General features: G+C 54.1%; 1 protein-coding gene and 1 pseudogene across 1 annotated transcript; both read right to left on the minus strand.

The window, feature by feature from the left end:
* Positions 1-3,579: 3,579 nt before the first annotated feature.
* On the minus strand, positions 3,580-7,748 carry LOC119248489 (retinol dehydrogenase 16-like). The gene is made up of 5 exons (XM_037515447.2): positions 7,436-7,748; positions 6,316-6,574; positions 4,944-5,107; positions 4,301-4,503; positions 3,580-3,839 (listed from the first exon to the last, which is right to left on the minus strand). Exons 1-5 carry the CDS (start codon positions 7,746-7,748, stop codon positions 3,810-3,812), a joined length of 969 nt encoding a protein of 322 aa, XP_037371344.1. The 3' UTR covers positions 3,580-3,809.
* A 3,623-nt stretch (positions 7,749-11,371) lies between these two features.
* On the minus strand, positions 11,372-15,527 carry LOC119248490 (retinol dehydrogenase 16-like; annotated as a pseudogene).
* Between the last annotated feature and the right edge of the window lie 4,585 nt (positions 15,528-20,112).

The following is a 20,112-nucleotide window of genomic DNA, read 5'->3' on the forward strand; positions in this document are numbered from 1 at the left end:
GAATTGGACGTGTCTGCCTGCCTCCGATGTCACGCTCTCCAGTAAGGAAAATCAGTTTCCCTCCTGTCTTTCAGAACTCTTTTCCTGCCCCTCCTCCTCCCCCGTACACCCTTTGGACTTTTTTGCGAGCTCTGATATGTGCTCTTGATCACCCAATCCTGCCTCTACGGGCACCGATGCCACAGCCCCGCGGAGCAACAAGGCCCACCCTCCTCGATGTGGAGGTCAGAGTCCTCCTCCCCAGCACACTGACCCTGGATCTTCCTGACCTGGAAGCGCTCTAGAGGCAGCCTTGCTTTGATTGCAGACAGGATAGTCGTCAAGCCCCTCTCAGACCTGGTGTCCTCAGCGGGCTGCGCACACAAGTGCACTCCTGAGAACCGATGTCACTGCCCAACTCTGAGGACAGAAGGCGATACAGGAGTGAAAGGTCTCCTCTTCACAAAGCAGCTTTCTGGAGTAAAGGCGTTGTTGTTACAGAAAGGGTGTTTGTCCTCAGAGGCATGAAACAGAAGGGAGAGGTGGAGCGTTGCTGGAAGGAAAACCCAAAGCATTCTCAGAGTGGCGACACCGGTGCTCTGCCTTGTCCCCAGTGCTTGAGGGTGACTTTGCCCTCTGCCCTACCTGAGGCCTCCCGTGCCCAAGGCACGTCTCATCTGAGCCTCAGACACTGAGACTGGGCTGTGTGTGCTCACCTCACCAAGCAGGGGAGCCCACACCCCACGAGGGGCAGGGTATAGTCAGCTAGTGTCAGGGTGACCCTGTTGAGGGGGAGGGAGCTGGGAGCGGGCTTGGGACAAGGGCCAGTTCACTGCTCTGCCATCTCCCTCACCGACCACAATCATTGCAGCTCTGATGCGCAGCTGCAGACTGAGGCTCTGGGAGGAGATGTCCCACAGACCCGGGTCCCACCCAAGGGACCGACCCAGCAGGCACAACGGACAGGTCACGTCTGGCTTCTGCCTTTAGATGAACTGCATCGCAGGGAGCCGCTCAGGCTGGAGCTTGTGTTCCTGCAGGGGAAGCGGTCGCAGCACGGAAAGGCTGGTCCTGCAGCGTGTGTTGCTGATTCCTGGGGTGAATGCCAGGACCCTCCTAAAAGGACCTGTTGCCAAACATGGGCCTCTACTGTCCTGGTGTCTCTACGGAATTAATAATGTAAGCCCTGGGCCTCCCTGGTGATGTAGCGGTTGAGTGCTGGGCTGCGAAGCTGCCTGCAGCCTCTCAGCACCAGTTCCATCCCCGGCCACTGGCGAGGGTCCCTTTCCTGCCGCGCCCGCTGCTCCCCTCAGCAGTGTACTTCGTCAGTCTGCCTGCTCTGCTCCCTGCCCTGCCTCTGGTGAATTCTCTCACCCTCCCGCGCTTCTGACTGTACCTAGTGCATGTATAAATAAATAAATAAATCTTAAAGAAAAATCTAAGCCCCCATTTCTAGCCCGGCAGGTCAGCTGGGAGGCTTGAGTGGACAAAGGGGTGGGTGGGGCTGCCGTGGATCCTGGAATGAAGCTGATGATCCAAAGAGCCCATGACCCCTTATGCCAACTTGCTCATGAGTCAGGGCACACCCGGGACCAGTCCCCTGTCCAGTCGAGGATGCCTGGAGTATAGATCCAGCTCGGGACCCTCTCTCTGCACCGCAGACCTCTCCTGTCTCTTGCTACTCCTCCTAGCAGTGTATTTCCTTAAAGCAGTCTGTGCTGTTTCACACTTGTCTCTGAATTCTTTCACCCCTGCACCTCCAGCCTGCACTGACTTTTTCCCCATGACATCTACCCCATTGCAGGGAAGTCAAAATCCATGCCAGCAGCTTTTGTGAAAGGCCACCTCACCTGGCAGGTACTGGAGGGAAATCACAATCTCTCTGAGTATGAGGCTTTTGGGCAGAATTGACGGGACTCAGAGACCAAGAAAATCTTTTGAAAAACAAAAGTATGTCACACTGCTGAATCACAGTGCAAGCTGAGCTTGGGGCAGAACCACAACAAAGCTGAGCACCCCTGCTTCTGAGTATTTCTGTCTAATAGGAGGTGGTGTCTTAGCTCCATCTTTCCTGGCCATTTTCTGCTAGGATAATGAGAGGTCACCTGACTACAGTGACTCCCGTGTGGGCCTGTCCTCTGAGATGGACCTTATGAACTTAAGAAAGATAGATTTTTCCCTCCTCTCTTAAGATCAGTGTGTAGCGGTATTTTTTTTTTTTTGAAAGATTTATTTATTTATTTATACAAGCACTGGGTACAGTCAGAAGCGCGGGAGGGTGAGAGAATTCACCAGAGCCAGAGCGGGGAGCAGAACATGCAGAAGGACCGAAGTACACTGCTGAGGGGAGCAGCGGGCGGCAGGAGAGGTCTGCACGCCTTGTGGGACCCTGGCCGGTGGCCGGGGATCGAACCGATGCTGCAGAGGCTGCGGGCAGCTTGGCAACCCAGCGCTCAACCGTGTAGTGGTATTTTTATCTCATTGTTGCAGGCCTACCTTGGGGCGCTTTTTTTTTTTTCCTTAATTTTTCCCAATTTTATTTAGCAGTTGTTTGCATAACTGTGATTTGAGTGGCACAGCTACCTCATGGGCACATGATTCACTCATCCTCCACCGAAACTCTCCTTGCTGGAAACATCGAGGTCCAGTCATGTGATTAATCCACTGGCTAAAGGTGGTCCCGGCTTGGCCCTGGACTTTCCAATAATGTAAGCCAATACATTCCCCTTTTCTTTCTTTTTCTAAAAAAGCATTTATTTATTTATGCATCAAGAACTGGAGCACAGGCCAGAGGTGCGGGGGTGAGAGGACTCTCCAGAGGCCGAGTGGGGAACAGAACAGGCAGACTGACGAAATACACTGCTGAGGGGAGCGGCGGGCAAGACAGGAGAGGTCTGCTGCACCATGTGGGTTGCTCCCTAGCCGGCCGGTGGTCGAACTCGTGCTGCAGAGGCTGGGATTGCTGCATAGTGTGGTGCTTAACACCTTGAGTCACCAGGGAGGCCCCTCAACTGTTCCTTTAGGCAGCTTTGCTCCTGCTCTTCTTGCCCCTCCTCCCTACTCTTTCTTCTCCACATGGAAGTCATGGTCTGGGGGATCTGATGAAGCTGATACGTGTGTCTTCTAGGAGGTTCTGTGGGCATATGTCTGGGCTAATTGTCAACTGCTAACAGAATTGTTGCCTCTGCTGCGCTTTCCCCTGGGTTTGCTCTGTCTCAAGGGCAGGCAGGACCCTTCCCGTCTTGGCTGCTCCTCTGCTTCCTCCCACAGTCCCAGGCTCTGGGATTATTTTGGGCCTGTGCAGTCTCCCTGCTATGACTCCTGACACCCTCCTGTGTTAAAACCACAGCAGTAGCATCCTTAGTGTCATCAGCAATTTACTTAACTACTCTTTTCCATGCAGGGTGACAAATTCACAGGTTCCAGGAATTAGACATGGCATCATGGAGAGTCAACGTGCGGTCCTCCATGGCCTCCTGTCGCTACGGCTGTGTCAAGCCAGCCTAAAACCCCCTCTCCTTCTAGTCTCTAAAAAATGAAGGAACTAAACTTTAAAGACAGCCTCCTCGCAGAATATGTCTACAATACATTGCAGTAAAAACGGGTTTATTTTAACTTCAGATCCAGTTGGGAAAGTCAGCAACGGTGGAGAACTGGCTCCATATTACATTTACATAAAGTAAATCAGAGGCCTCAGGTGCATCTTTGGACAATAAAGAATCAAAGATGAACGTCACGACACAGAGTGTTCTTTGGTCTGTACTTTCTGGCTTATTGATGGTCTACGAGCGTCTAGTGGCTCTCCTGCGGCCTGAGGATGCGGCTGGGTCTCAGAACACAGCCTTCCCTGGAGTTGGCACCTGCGGATAATGGGTCACCTCGTGGTTGTCCTGCACATGGCCTTCCCTGTCCACGGGGTATCCTCAGTGCAGAGGGACCCTCACTTTGTGCAGGTTACCGCCGTCAGTTTCCAGGCTGCCCAGAGACAAGGCACACACTGAGGGGCTTGACACTGCACAGTAGGAGCGGCTGAGCCCTCCAGTTGCTCATCCTCTTGCCAGTGTGGATTTCTCAGAGAACACAGGGGCATGTGGCTCGAGATCTCGGTGGCCCCTCAGGGGAGAGGCGTGTGCATTAGGCCCTGCCTCTCAGCCATAGAATTTGGGTTTTTGCTTCTAACATCCCTAGAATCCCCCAGAAGAGGCCTGAGGACATGGGATATATTCCCGTAGTGACGTGAAAGCGCCCTCTCTTTAACCCCCTCACTCCCAGCTCCCACCGTAGCAGCTTCAACATAGTAAGCACCTCAGTCATCCCTTACAGGCTTTGGGGAGAACCAGGTCAACATGGCGTCCACCAGAAAGGTCGGCAAGTAGCTCATAGGGATGTAGAGGAACTTGGCATCCCAGCCGGCTGAGTATCGGGTGCGGGGGTGGCAGGCGGTCAGGGCGTGCTCCATGCAGTCTGACACAGTGACCGGACTCTGACTCCACTTTGAGTGTACCATTTCAACTGATTTCAAGTCTGTTCAGAAAGAAACCAGCCCAAATATTCTCATTCCCAGCCTTCTGTCTTTGGGCTTCATTTCTATTGAAAAATGTCTAAATGATGCCCAAATCAGTCCCCTAGATTTTATTGGGGCCTTCCCACTCATAGCCCAGGAGACCCCCCAAATTAGACCCCCTTGAGCTCTAATTTCTGTATTATGTGCATGTGCAAGGCAGAGGGGGCGATAAACACAAAAACGGAAGGACCTGAAACCCGGATGTTATAGAGACACCTGCTGTGCTCTGAGACTCCGGAGTCTTCCCTCTGTCTCTCAGTTTCCTCCCGAAATACTGACAGACCAGATGAGGTGGGTCCCCAGGTCTCCCAAGCCTGGATACTTTTTTTGGGTTTAACTGGCCACATGGGCCTAGTGGATCTACCCAAATGTCTCTCTGCACAGTCTACTGCTCACTCACAGGATGCCAGGAACTTCTCCCCATAGAGCTCCTTGATCTCGGGGCTGGCCCGATCCCATGTCCTCTGGATGTTTCCAGTAACTGTTTCAAGACGTGTCATCTGAGTCCTGAAGTGACCAGGCTCAATCACGGCCACCTTCACCCCAGAGAAGGAGAGCTCCCTCCTGAAGGTTCATAGACAGAGGGGCCAAGTCAGAGACTGGAGAGAAAACACAAAAGATAAGCAAAACCAAAACCACCCGAACACAGGATTGGTGGGGTATCTCCAGACGTAGGGAAAGCCAAGGTGCAGAGGCCTAGAGGAGGATTGTCATGGAAGGTTTGTTCACGTTTACAAACATTTCCCAGATGCAAGTTCCTTAGCGCTCAGTCCTGCCTATTCCACATCATGGCACCAGTTACAGCTGTTTCTCCCTACACCCCCAGATCCAATAGCTCTCCAGACTTTGCCCATTTTATCTTTGCCTACACCTCTATCCCCTCCCTCCCCTCCTGTTCTAGCATCTCTCTGACCTCAGTCCTCTGAGCTGTCTTCTGAGAGCTTCTCTGCTTTCCCTCTCACACACCCACATCCAGAGGCAGACTCACCTGCAGCCAGCGGGGTCTCTACTGCTGATTTCAGGAAGTAGTTTCCATGAAATGCTCTTGATAGGACCGATGCCACCAGCCAGAAGTGCACAACTTGCCAGGGAGCACATCCCTCTAGAGACCCTCATCTCCCCATGCCCAGATCCCTCGGCCAGGCAAGGCCTAGTGTATACCCCGGATCCCCCAGCACAGGCGGTCGGCCACTACTCACTCGGCCTGGACTGATGAAATTCTTTCATTTGGGAAGCTCCCCCAGTTGACTTTGTCCTGATCCAGGTTTCGAAGCCCGTTCGTCCCAAGCCCCAACTCAGACCCCAGCTCTAGGACCCTCCCCTAATTGAAGGTGCACAGGGAGCAGCCATGGCTCTTCTGACCCGCCCCTAGGGGACACGACCACACCATTTCTACATTTGCTTCATTCTCAGGGTCAGAGTTTTCACACACACAGTTGTGTGTTGAACCCCATCTATGGCGTGCACACTGAAGGGCATGCCAAGACTGAGCCGCACAGGCCGGCGTGCATGTCTCCTCGGCAAATCATCCTGGTTCCTATTCTGCCTCAGGTACTTTCTGACTTGGAGCTTGTCCACTTCAGAGACATGCTGAAATCAACTCCTGACAGCTAGAGCCATCCTGACACCCCAAACAGAGAAAGGTCCTCACTAGTGACATGACAAAGCAAGAGAGGGATCTACAGGGATCTAGTCTGTGATGAACCCCAGGACCAGGCTCCTTGGAGGCCAGGACACAGGAAGACAGAGCGAGGGCTCAAGGCATGCAGTACCTGAGGGAGTCCGAGAAGGCCTCGAGGCCAAACTTGGAGATGCAGTAGCCCCCTCCAAAAAGGGACACGCGGCCCAGGATACTGGAGACATTGACCACGCGGCCCCTCGCCTTCCTCACTAGGGGCAGCAGGCTCAGGGTCACCTCGATCACCCCCAGCAGGTTCACGTCCAGGACCTTCATGAAGTCCTCTTTGGTCAGCCACTCATTCGGGACAAAGGGTGCAATGATGCCAGCATTATTGACCAGGCCCCAGAGTCCTGGACACAGAGGGAGAGAGAGAGCACCTCTGAGCTGTGCCCTGAGGGAGTCCCCAGCTGTGGTCCCCACTCACCCTCCATCCAGGGGGGACCGTGGGCAGGCAGCACGGGGAGAGGGTAGGGCAGAGACAACAGGCCGCCTGCAGAAGGGAAAAGCCGACCCCTGAGTTGCTGGAGGACACCACTTAGGCCCAATGATCTGGGCACCCACACAAACGAGGCCTTGTAGATATGATGGGTTCACCTGCATGTCAGGTTTTCTGAGCAGCCTCTGCGGGGAGTGTGCAAGCACATGTATGGGTGTCGGGGAGAGGAGAGGGCCATGGAAAGGGAGAGGGAAGACAAGGACAGTGCATGGCCACAGGCCGGTTAGCTCCTTGGGAAGTCCTGAGGGCTGAGGGCTGTCCTGTGAGATGAGGTGTTCACTCCCTGTGGGATGGTCACTGTCACCAGCAAGATCCCGTAGAGTGCTAAGGTCACACCCGGCCAAGTTCCTGGCTCCAGTATTGTGTCTCAGTCCCCATGTAGGGCTCTAGGCCAGCACCCCCTCCACCCTCACAGGAGCAGTTTCTGATTCCCACAGGGAATCATCATCAAGAAATGGAGAACTTCTGCTGGATGAGGAGCACACACCTGACAGGAACTCTGGATTGCCAACTACATCAGGCCAAAGTCTCCCAAAAATTCCAGAGCCCCAAATGGGGAGTTGGGGAACAGTGGACAAAGAAAGACTCAAGCTGGTTAGTAGGGAGAGGAGATGAAAACTTCAAGTCATTAAAACCAGTGGGCAATCTCCCCCATGCAGCAGACAAAGGGGCCCCCCTTCACAGAGAGAGAAAGGACTTGGGAAGTGGGTGCTACCTCTGTGCCCTGTGCGCTCCTTCACCCACTGGGTGGCCGCAGCGATGCTCTCTGTCTTGGTGACATCCAGAAGCACGGTCTCCAGCCTGCTTGATGCCAGGGCCCTCAGCTTCTCTGCATCCTTCTCAGCGCGGCAAGAGGCCAGCACCCTCAAGCCCCGCTGGTCCAGCTGCCTGGCCAGCAGGTTCCCAAAGCCGGAACTGCAGCCTGTGATGAAGACATACTTGTCTGAGAGGTTGCTCACCACCTGCCTCTCCCGGTACCAGCGCAGAAGGTAGTACAGGCCCACGAGGGCCAGCAGGTACAGCCACATGGCCACGCGGGACAGATGCAGACAGACTGCAGTGAGAGAGAGAGTGGAATTGGACGTGTCTGCCTGCCTCCGACGTCACGCTCTCCAGTAAGGAAAATCAGTTTCCCTCCTGTCTTTCAGAACTCTTTTCCTGCCCCTCCTCCTCCCCCGTACACCCTTTGGACTTTTTTGCGAGCTCTGATATGTGCTCTTGATCACCCAATCCTGCCTCTACGGGCACCGATGCCACAGCCCCGCGGAGCAACAAGGCCCACCCTCCTTGATGTGGAGGTCAGAGTCCTCCTCCCCAGCACTTTGACCCTGGATCTTCCTGACCTGGAAGCGCTCTAGAGGCAGCCTTGCTTTGATTGCAGACAGGATAGTCGTCAAGCCCCTCTCAGACCTGGTGTCCTCAGCGGGCTGCGCACACAAGTGCACTCCTGAGAACCGATGTCACTGCCCAACTCTGAGGACAGAAGGCGATACAGGAGTGAAAGGTCTCCTCTTCACAAAGCAGCTTTCTGGAGTAAAGGCGTTGTTGTTACAGAAAGGGTGTTTGTCCTCAGAGGCATGAAACAGAAGGGAGAGGTGGAGCGTTGCTGGAAGGAAAACCCAAAGCATTCTCAGAGTGGCGACACCGGTGCTCTGCCTTGTCCCCAGTGCTTGAGGGTGACTTTGCCCTCTGCCCTACCTGAGGCCTCCCGTGCCCAAGGCACGTCTCATCTGAGCCTCAGACACTGAGACTGGGCTGTGTGTGCTCACCTCACCAAGCAGGGGAGCCCACACCCCACGAGGGGCAGGGTATAGTCAGCTAGTGTCAGGGTGACCCTGTTGAGGGGGAGGGAGCTGGGAGCGGGCTTGGGACAAGGGCCAGTTCACTGCTCTGCCATCTCCCTCACCGACCACAATCATTGCAGCTCTGATGCGCAGCTGCAGACTGAGGCTCTGGGAGGAGATGTCCCACAGACCCGGGTCCCACCCAAGGGACCGACCCAGCAGGCACAACGGACAGGTCACGTCTGGCTTCTGCCTTTAGATGAACTGCATCGCAGGGAGCCGCTCAGGCTGGAGCTTGTGTTCCTGCAGGGGAAGCGGTCGCAGCACGGAAAGGCTGGTCCTGCAGCGTGTGTTGCTGATTCCTGGGGTGAATGCCAGGACCCTCCTAAAAGGACCTGTTGCCAAACATGGGCCTCTACTGTCCTGGTGTCTCTACGGAATTAATAATGTAAGCCCTGGGCCTCCCTGGTGATGTAGCGGTTGAGTGCTGGGCTGCGAAGCTGCCTGCAGCCTCTCAGCACCAGTTCCATCCCCGGCCACTGGCGAGGGTCCCTTTCCTGCCGCGCCCGCTGCTCCCCTCAGCAGTGTACTTCGTCAGTCTGCCTGCTCTGCTCCCTGCCCTGCCTCTGGTGAATTCTCTCACCCTCCCGCGCTTCTGACTGTACCCAGTGCATGTATAAATAAATAAATAAATCTTAAAGAAAAATCTAAGCCCCCATTTCTAGCCCGGCAGGTCAGCTGGGAGGCTTGAGTGGACAAAGGGGTGGGTGCGGCTGCCGTGGATCCTGGAATGAAGCTGGTGATCCAAAGAGCCCATGACCCCTTATGCCAACTTGCTCATGAGTCAGGGCACACCCGGGACCAGTCCCCTGTCCAGTCGAGGATGCCTGGAGTATAGATCCAGCTCGGGACCCTCTCTCTGCACCGCAGACCTCTCCTGTCTCTTGCTACTCCTCCTAGCAGTGTATTTCCTTAAAGCAGTCTGTGCTGTTTCACACTTGTCTCTGAATTCTTTCACCCCTGCACCTCCAGCCTGCACTGACTTTTTCCCCATGACATCTACCCCATTGCAGGGAAGTCAAAATCCATGCCAGCAGCTTTTGTGAAAGGCCACCTCACCTGGCAGGTACTGGAGGGAAATCACAATCTCTCTGAGTATGAGGCTTTTGGGCAGAATTGACGGGACTCAGAGACCAAGAAAATCTTTTGAAAAACAAAAGTATGTCACACTGCTGAATCACAGTGCAAGCTGAGCTTGGGGCAGAACCACAACAAAGCTGAGCACCCCTGCTTCTGAGTATTTCTGTCTAATAGGAGGTGGTGTCTTAGCTCCATCTTTCCTGGCCATTTTCTGCTAGGATAATGAGAGGTCACCTGACTACAGTGACTCCCGTGTGGGCCTGTCCTCTGAGATGGACCTTATGAACTTAAGAAAGATAGATTTTTCCCTCCTCTCTTAAGATCAGTGTGTAGCGGTATTTTTTTTTTTTGAAAGATTTATTTATTTATTTATACAAGCACTGGGTACAGTCAGAAGCGCGGGAGGGTGAGAGAATTCACCAGAGCCAGAGCGGGGAGCAGAACATGCAGAAGGACCGAAGTACACTGCTGAGGGGAGCAGCGGGCGGCAGGAGAGGTCTGCACGCCCTGTGGGACCCTGGCCGGTGGCCGGGGATCGAACCGATGCTGCAGAGGCTGCGGGCAGCTTGGCAACCCAGCGCTCAACCGTGTAGTGGTATTTTTATCTCATTGTTGCAGGCCTACCTTGGGGCGCTTTTTTTTTTTTCTTTAATTTTTCCCAATTTTATTTATCAGTTGTTTGCATAACTGTGATTTGAGTGGCACAGTTACCACATGGGCACATGATTCACTCATCCTCCACCGAAACTCTCCTTGCTGGAAACATCGAGGTCCAGTCATGTGATTATCCACTGGCTAAAGGTGGTCCCGGCTTGGCCCTGGACTTTCCAATAATGTAAGCCAATACATTCCCCTTTTCTTTCTTTTTCTAAAAAAGCATTTATTTATTTATGCATCAAGAACTGGAGCACAGGCCAGAGGTGCGGGGGTGAGAGGACTCTCCAGAGGCCGAGTGGGGAACAGAACAGGCAGACTGACGAAATACACTGCTGAGGGGAGCGGCGGGCAAGACAGGAGAGGTCTGCTGCACCATGTGGGTTGCTCCCTAGCCGGCCGGTGGTCGAACTCGTGCTGCAGAGGCTGGGATTGCTGCATAGTGTGGTGCTTAACACCTTGAGTCACCAGGGAGGCCCCTCAACTGTTCCTTTAGGCAGCTTTGCTCCTGCTCTTCTTGCCCCTCCTCCCTACTCTTTCTTCTCCACATGGAAGTCATGGTCTGGGGGATCTGATGAAGCTGATACGTGTGTCTTCTAGGAGGTTCTGTGGGCATATGTCTGGGCTAATTGTCAACTGCTAACAGAATTGTTGCCTCTGCTGCGCTTTCCCCTGGGTTTGCTCTGTCTCAAGGGCAGGCAGGACCCTTCCCGTCTTGGCTGCTCCTCTGCTTCCTCCCACAGTCCCAGGCTCTGGGATTATTTTGGGCCTGTGCAGTCTCCCTGCTATGACTCCTGACACCCTCCTGTGTTAAAACCACAGCAGTAGCATCCTTAGTGTCATCAGCAATTTACTTAACTACTCTTTTCCATGCAGGGTGACAAATTCACAGGTTCCAGGAATTAGACATGGGATCATGGAGAGTCAACGTGCGGTCCTCCATGGCCTCCTGTCGCTACGGCTGTGTCAAGCCAGCCTAAAACCCCCTCTCCTTCTAGTCTCTAAAAAATGAAGGAACTAAACTTTAAAGACAGCCTCCTCGCAGAATATGTCTACAATACATTGCAGTAAAAACGGGTTTATTTTAACTTCAGATCCAGTTGGGAAAGTCAGCAACGGTGGAGAACTGGCTCCATATTACATTTACATAAAGTAAATCAGAGGCCTCAGGTGCATCTTTGGACAATAAAGAATCAAAGATGAACGTCACGACACAGAGTGTTCTTTGGTCTGTACTTTCTGGCTTATTGATGGTCTACGAGCGTCTAGGTGGCTCTCCTGCGGCCTGAGGATGCGGCTGGGTCTCAGAACACAGCCTTCCCTGGAGTTGGCACCTGCGGATAATGGGTCACCTGGTGGTTGTCCTGCACATGGCCTTCCCTGTCCACGGGGTATCCTCAGTGCAGAGGGACCCTCACTTTGTGCAGGTCACCGCCGTCAGTTTCCAGGCTGCCCAGAGACAAGGCACACACTGAGGGGCTTGACACTGCACAGTAGGAGCGGCTGCGCCCTCCAGTTGCTCATCCTCTTGCCAGTGTGGATTTCTCAGAGAACACAGGGGCATGTGGCTCGAGATCTCGGTGGCCCCTCAGGGGAGAGGCGTGTGCATTAGGCCCTGCCTCTCAGCCATAGAATTTGGGTTTTTGCTTCTAAAATCCCTAGAATCCCCCAGAAGAGGCCTGAGGACATGGGATATATTCCCATAGTGACGTGAAAACGCCCTCTCTTTAACCCCCTCACTCCCAGCTCCCACCGTAGCAGCTTCAACATAGTAAGCACCTCAGTCATCCCTTACAGGCTTTGGGGAGAACCAGGTCAACATGGCGTCCACCAGAAAGGTCGGCAAGTAGCTCATAGGGATGTAGAGGAACTTGGCATCCCAGCCGGCTGAGTATCGGGTGCGGGGGTGGCAGGCGGTCAGGGCGTGCTCCATGCAGTCTGTCACCATGACCGGACTCTGACTCCACTTTGAGTGTACCATTTCAACTGGTTTCAAGTCTGTTCAGAAAGAAACCAGCCCAAATATTCTCATTCCCAGCCTTCGGTCTTTGGGCTTCATTTCTATTGAAAAATGTCTAAATGATGCCCAAATCAGTCCCCTAGATTTCACTGGGGCCTTCACACTCATAGCCCCGGAGAGCCCCCAAGTTAGGCCCCCTTGAGTTCTACATTCTATATTATGTGCATGTGCAAGGCAGATGGGGCGATAAACACAAAAAGAGAAGGACCTGGAACCTGGATGTTATAGAGACACCTGCTGTGCTCTGAGACACCGAGTCTTCCCTCTGTCTCTCAGTTTCCTCCCGAAATACTGACAGACCAGATGAGGCTGGTCCCCAGGTCTCCCAAGCCTGGATACTTTTTTGGGGTTATAACAGGCCACATGGGCCTAGTGGATCAACCCAAATGTCCCTATGCACAGTCTACTGTTCACTCACAGGATGCCAGGAACTTCTCCCCATAAAGCTCCTTGATCTCGGGGCTGGCCCTATCCCATGTCCTCTGGATGTTTCCAGTAACTGTTTCAAGACGTGTCATCTGAGTCCTGAAGTAACCAGGCTCAATCACGGCCACCTTCACCCCAGAGAAGGAGAGCTCCCTCCTGAAGGTTCATAGACAGAGGGGCCAAGTTAGAGACTGGAGAGAAAACATGATAGATAAACAAAACCAAAACCATCCGAACACAGGATTGGTGGGGTTTCTCCAGACGTAGGGAAAGCCAAGGTGCAGAGGCCTAGAGGAGGATTGTCATGGAAGGTTTGTTCACGTTTACAAATATTTCCCAGACTCAATTTCCTTAGCTCTCAGTCCTGCCTATTCCACATCATGGCACCAGTTACAGCTGTTTCTCCCTACACCCCCAGATCCAATACCCCTCCCTCCATCCGGTTCTAGCATCTCTCTGACCGCGTCCTCTAAGCTGTCTCCTGAGAGCTTCTCTGCTTTCCCTCTCACACACCCACATCCAGAGGCAGACTCACCTGCAGCCAGCGGGGTCTCTACTGCTGATTTCAGGAAGTAGTTTCCGTGAAATGCTCTTGATAGGACCGATGCCAGCAGCCAGAAGTGCACAACTTGCCGGGGAGCACATCCCTCTGGAGACCCTCATCTCCCCATGCCCAGATCCTCTAGCCAGGCGAGGCCTAGTCTATACCCAGGATCCCCCAGCACAGGCGGTCGGCCACTTCTCACTCGGCCTGGACTGATGAAATTCTTTCATTTGGGAAGCTTTCCTAGTTGACTTTGCCCTGTTTCCAGGTTTCCAAGCCCCGTTCGTCCAAGCCCCAACTCAGACCCTATCTCTAGGGCCCTCCCCTAATTGAAGGTGCACAGGGAGCAGCCATGGCTCCTCTGACCTGCCCAAAGGGGACACGACCACACCATTTCTACTTTTACTTCATTCTCAGGGTCAGAGTTTTCAAGTTAGGGGACAAATGGTCTTGTCCCCCACACACAGTTGTGTGTTGAACCCCATCTATGGCGTGCACACTGAAGGGCATGCCAAGACTGAGCCGCACAGGCCGGCGTGCATGTCTCCTCGGCAAATCATCCTGGTTCCTATTCTGCCTCAGGTACATTCTGACTTGGAGCTTGTCCACTTCAGAGACATGCTGAAATCAACTCCTGACAGCTAGAGCCATCCTGACACCCCAAACAGAGAAAGGTCCTCACTAGTGACATGACAAAGCAAGAGAGGGATCTACAGGGATCTAGTCTCCAAGTCTGTGATGGACACCAAGGAACAGCCTCCTGGAGGCCAGGACACAGGAAGACAGAGGGAGGGCTCTGGGCATGCAGTACCTGAGGGAGTCCGAGAAGGCCTCGAGGCCAAACTTGGAGATGCAGTAGCCCCCTCCAAAAAGGGACACGCGGCCCAGGATACTGGAGACATTGACCACGCGGCCCCTCGCCTTCCTCACTAGGGGCAGCAGGCTCAGGGTCACCTCGATCACCCCCAGCAGGTTCACGTCCAGGACCTTCATGAAGTCCTCTTTGGTCAGCCACTCATTCGGGACAAAGGGTCAATGATGCCAGCATTATTGACCAGGCCCCAGAGTCCTGGACACAGAGGGAGAGAGAGAGCACCTCTGAGCTGTGCCCTGAGGGAGTCCCCAGCTGTGGTCCCCACTCACCCTCCATCCAGGGGGGACCGTGGGCAGGCAGCACGGGGAGAGGGTAGGGCAGAGACAACAGGCCGCCTGCAGAAGGGAAAAGCCGACCCCTGAGTTGCTGGAGGACACCACTTAGGCCCAATGATCTGGGCACCCACACAAACGAGGCCTTGTAGATATGATGGGTTCACCTGCATGTCAGGTTTTCTGAGCAGCCTCTGCGGGGAGTGTGCAAGCACATGTATGGGTGTCGGGGAGAGGAGAGGGCCATGGAAAGGGAGAGGGAAGACAAGGACAGTGCATGGCCACAGGCCGGTTAGCTCCTTGGGAAGTCCTGAGGGCTGAGGGCTGTCCTGTGAGATGAGGTGTTCACTCCCTGTGGGATGGTCACTGTCACCAGCAAGATCCCGTAGAGTGCTAAGGTCACACCCGGCCAAGTTCCTGGCTCCAGTATTGTGTCTCAGTCCCCATGTAGGGCTCTAGGCCAGCACCCCCTCCACCCTCACAGGAGCAGTTTCTGATTCCCACAGGGAATCATCATCAAGAAATGGAGAACTTCTGCTGGATGAGGAGCACACACCTGACAGGAACTCTGGATTGCCAACTACATCAGGCCAAAGTCTCCCAAAAATTCCAGAGCCCCAAATGGGGAGTTGGGGAACAGTAGACAAAGAAAGACTCAGGCTGGTTAGTAGGGAGAGGAGATGAAAACTTTAAGTCATTAAAACCAGTGGGCAATCTCCCCCATGCAGCAAAGGGGCCCCCCTTCACAGAGAGAGAAAGGACTTGGGAAGTGGGTGCTACCTCTGTGCCCTGTGCGCTCCTTCACCCACTGGGTGGCCGCAGCGATGCTCTCTGTCTTGGTGACATCCAGAAGCACGGTCTCCAGCCTGCTTGATGCCAGGGCCCTCAGCTTCTCTGCATCCTTCTCAGTGCGGCAAGAGGCCAGCACCCTCAAGCCCCGCTGGTCCAGCTGCCTGGCCAGCAGGTTCCCGAAGCCGGAACTGCAGCCCGTGATGAAGACATACTTGTCTGAGAGGTTGCTCACCACCTGCCTCTCCCGGTACCAGCGCAGAAGGTAGTACAGGCCCACGAGGGCCAGCAGGTACAGCCACATGGCCACGCGGGGACAGACGCAGACAGGCTGCAGTGAGAGAGAGAGTGGAATTGGACATCTCTGCCTGCCTCCGATGTCACGCTCTCCAGTAAGGAAAATCAGTTTCCCTCCTGTCTTTCAGAACTCTTTTCTTGCCCCTCCTCCTCCCCCGTACACCCTTTGGACTTTTTTGCGAGCTCTGATATGTGCTCTTGATCACCCAATCCTGTCCCCACGGGCACCGATGCCACAGCCCCGCGGAGCAACAAGGCCCACCCTCCTCGATGTGGAGGTCAGAGTCCTCCTCCCCAGCACTTTGACCCTGGATCTTCCTGACCTGGAAGCGCTCTAGAGGCAGCCTTGCTTTGATTGCAGACAGGATAGTCGTCAAGCCCCTCTCAGACCTGGTGTCCTCAGCGGGCTGCGCACACAAGTGCACTCCTGAGAACCGATGTCGCTGCCCAACTCTGAGGACAGAAGGCGATACAGGAGTGAAAGGTCTCCTCTTCACAAAGCAGCTTTCTGGAGTAAAGGCGTTGTTGTTACAGAAGGGGTGTTTGTCCTCAGAGGCATGAAACAGAAGGGAGAGGTGGAGCGTTGCTGGAAGGAAAACCCAAAGCATTCTCAGAGTGGCGACACCGGTGCTCTGCCTTGTCCCCAGTGCTCGAGGGTGACTTTGCCCTCTGCCCTACCCGAGGCCTCCCGTGCCCAAGGCACATCTCATCTGAGCCTCAGACCCTGAGACTGGGCTGTGTGTGCTCACCTCACCAAGCAGGGGAGCCCACACCCCACGAGGGGCAGGGTATAGTCAGCTAGTGTCAGGGTGACCCTGTTGAGGGGGAGGGAGCTGGGAGCGGGCTTGGGACAAGGGCCAGTTCACTGCTCTGCCATCTCCCTCACCGACCACAATCATTGCAGCTCTGATGCGCAGCTGCAGACTGAGGCTCTGGGAGGAGATGTCCCACAGACCCGGGTCCCACCCAAGGGACCGACCCAGCAGGCACAACGGACAGGTCACGTCTGGCTTCTGCCTTTAGATGAACTGCATCGCAGGGAGCCGCTCAGGCTGGAGCTTGTGTTCCTGCAGGGGAAGTGGTCGCAGCACGGAAAGGCTGGTCCTGCAGCGTGTGTTGCTGATTCCTGGGGTGAATGCCAGGACCCTCCTAAAAGGACCTGTTGCCAAACATGGGCCTCTACTGTCCTGGTGTCTCTACGGAATTAAAAATCTGAGCCCCCATTTCTAGCCCGGCAGGTCAGCTGGGAGGCTTGACTGGACAAAGGGGTGTGGGGGGGGGGCTGCCGTGGATCCTGGAATGAAGCTGATGATCCAAAGAGCCCAGGACCCCTTATGCCAACTCGCTCATGAGTCAGGGCACACCCGGGACCAGTCCCCTGTCCAGCTGGAGTATAGATCCAGCTCGGGACCCTCTCTCAGCACCGCAGACCTCTCCTATCTCTCTTGCTACTCCTCCTAGCAGTGTATTTCTTCAGTATTACTGGTTTTAGTCTACTGTGTGCTCTTGGCATATGTGCTGTTACAACCGCCGTCTATGTATTTCCTAAAGCTCCCCTGATCTGAGGCTCTTCTCCCAGCCACTTACTCTCTGTTGCTTCCACTCAGAAAGCCAGACTCTGAACTACAGAGCTGTTCCCACAACGGAATTCTGCCAGATCCCCTCCATTTTGCCACAAAAAACACCCCTAGACTGAAATTTAGTGATAAATAGAATTAACTGTAACCCTCTGGCACGAGTGTGATGACTACTCTTCCGTCCCAGGTCGGCTCTCAGATTGAATTTTATTACCGTAGTTGTCACACGAACACGCGGTTCAGACGGGCAGGCCAAGCTAAGGTTTTCCAAGTGCCTTTGACTGAGGATGGTAGACCTGACGTGTCTCAGTCGGGTCTTCCACCGAAGTGGAAGTCTCTAGGCCCGAGGCCCAGAGTCTGGATGGTCACGCAGGATGCCAAGCCACCCTTGGTGTGCGGAACCCGGGGGGCGGTGGGCAAAAGGAGGTTCCGGCTGGACAGCAGTTGAGTCCTTGGGAGGAGATGGACTGCAGACAGGCTGCGGTGAGAGAGAGTGGAATTGGACGTCTCTGCCTGCCTCCGACGTCACGCTCTCCAGTAAGGAAAATCAGTTTCCCTCCTGTCTTTCAGAACTCTTTTCCTGGAGAGAGTTAGACTCCGGGAGAGTCGCCTCCGCCAAGTCCTCCACTGAGACCCAGTCCAGGAACTGCTGAGTTTGCTTCAGGAAGCCGCTCCTTTTATGCGCCCTTACCAGGCTCGGACTCGGGCCCCGGCTGCGGTACCAGTCTTTAAACTCAGGGTGTGTTAAAGACTCTCACACATAGTGCTCACAGGCGCCTTCGTATTTTTTAGTTTCACTTTTAGGGTTCTGTATTTTCATGTTATTTGTAAGCCTTTATATGGTCGTCACACCATCCTTTTGCATTCCCTCTTCGGGAGTGTGAAGTCACTGAATTGTGTCCCTCTCTAGGATTAACCTTGACTCACTGAACTGCAGTGGAGTGGGCAGGGCCATTCCTTTCTTATGATTTTTTTTTAAATGATTAACCATTAACTGGCTCTCCCCGTATTCTTAGGAACTTGGAAAACTGATTGTGTTACATTCCTGATAAAATCCTCTGTCTCTCTGAGTGAGAGGCGCATCAGAGACCGACACTAACTGATGCAGAGAAAACCCCCCACTGGCAAAGTCACACACCTGCCTCCTGCCACCGAGACGCCCACCACTTCCTGGGGCTCCCCTCACATCCCTGCGCACCTTGTAAAATCCCAGCACTCCTGCCACTCGGGGAGCAGGTTGTTTTAAGGTCCCTGTCCTGCTGACTCTCTTGATGACCATCTGGAATAAGATGCCATCCTGTGAAAACATTCTCGTGATTCCGAGTTTGGCTTTCTGGGTGCAAGCAAAAGGTCCGGTTTGCTCGTTCACAGGAGGACATTATGAGGAGGTGGCACCATGGGGGACGGGCAGCAAAGTGCTCAGAAGAGGCTGCACCTCCAGTGGCAAGAGAAGGGAGACTCAACAGGAAAGGACAGAATGTGGGAACATGCAGGGTGCACATGGTCTCTTCACTCTCAGGTCCAGGGGGCGCTGGGCAGCCTGGGGGTGGTCAGTCACAAGGCTATTGATAATATTTCTGGAGTAGTTGCTCTCATCTGTATTGTCAGTGAAAACAGCCCTCATCAGGCACTGATGTTATCAGCATCCTCAGAAAAATCTCATTAACACTTTGATGAGGCAGCCCTCATCCAGGCAGGCCCTGAGGGGTGCAGTACACTGGTCTCTAAGGCAGGGCTCGTGTTCCCCACTCACGCCTGACTGCAGCACCATGCCCCCAGTGGGGAGCCCTCTGCTGAGCTGTGTCCTTCCCTGTGTTTTGGCCTCTGCCTCGGACATGGGCCTGTCCAGCCTTGTGTGTGCCCCAGATGCTCTGCCAAACCTGCACAGACCAAGAATTTTAACAACCATTTGTGGTGGGGCCTTCCCAAGGACAGCGTGAACACACGGAGGCTCACTGCCTTGTGTGTCCTGAACGGCCTGGTTAGCTTTGCTTTGCAGGCCCTGGTGTCGATACTCTAGGAATTGTCTGCAAATGTGGCTTCTGTAGTTAAGAGCAGTCTAGTACCTATACCTGGTGTGTGACTCAGCACTGGCTGAATGTTTTGAGGCCATGACTTTTGTGCAGGACAAATATAAGCTGGGCATTGTCAGCTGGGCATTGTCATTCCATTGTCTCGCTATGGGAAAAAAGAAAATGAATCCAAAAAGGCCAAGTTTTCATAGGAAAAGGTCATGGTCTCTGTCCTTGGAAGGAACTGGAGATTATTATTAAATTGACCACAAATTCCTTCACTGTAACTTCCGAAGGGGCCTTGCACTTGAGACATCTCCCACCCTGGACTTGTTGATTCTACAGTAATAGGACAGCCTGGGGGAGTGAGTATCGAGAGGCTGGAGATGGGGGATGTGGGTGGGAAGCTTCAGGAACTCAGATTCCATTCCAGGTTGGAATGACAGGTAATTTGGAAGAGAGCAGAAAGGGAGAAATGGAGGCCTGACATCACTCACCTGGGAGTTTCAGCTTCAACAGCGAGCGCTCTATCAGAGGCCCCCCAGGGAGACGAGGCTGAGAAGCCTCAGCTCTGATATCTCACATAGACCCTCCCCCAGTGACACCCCCATCACAGTCCCTGGGCGGGCGGGCTCACTAGGCGCAGACCTACAGGGCTGAGCCGCAGCTCCAGGAACACAGCCCCAGCTCCCTGGCAAGATGCTGAAAAGCACCAGCTCAAGCACAGACAAGGGTCTGGCCAGAAGCCAACACATTCTCCTCATAGCACGGACTCAGGCAGGCAGCGGCCCAGTGACATAATGGTGCTGGGTGGGGCAGGGAGTGAGGGGTTGTGTGTAAGCTAGGTTCCAGCACAACCATTATGCAGCCCTACCTGCAGTGGGAACCCCAAAATATAGACACCCCTTAGGGTAGGTCTATAGGATAAGGTGTTGAAGGAGACATTTGGAGGGGATGTGAATTGCAGATGAGGCTCCTCCGTGTGTTCACGCTGTCCTTGGGA

The sequence above is a fragment of the Talpa occidentalis genome, unplaced genomic scaffold, assembly GCF_014898055.3.
Source record: "Talpa occidentalis isolate TD23 unplaced genomic scaffold, MPIMG_talOcc4v2.1 talOcc4.16, whole genome shotgun sequence".
Taxonomy (NCBI): domain Eukaryota; kingdom Metazoa; phylum Chordata; class Mammalia; order Eulipotyphla; family Talpidae; genus Talpa; species Talpa occidentalis.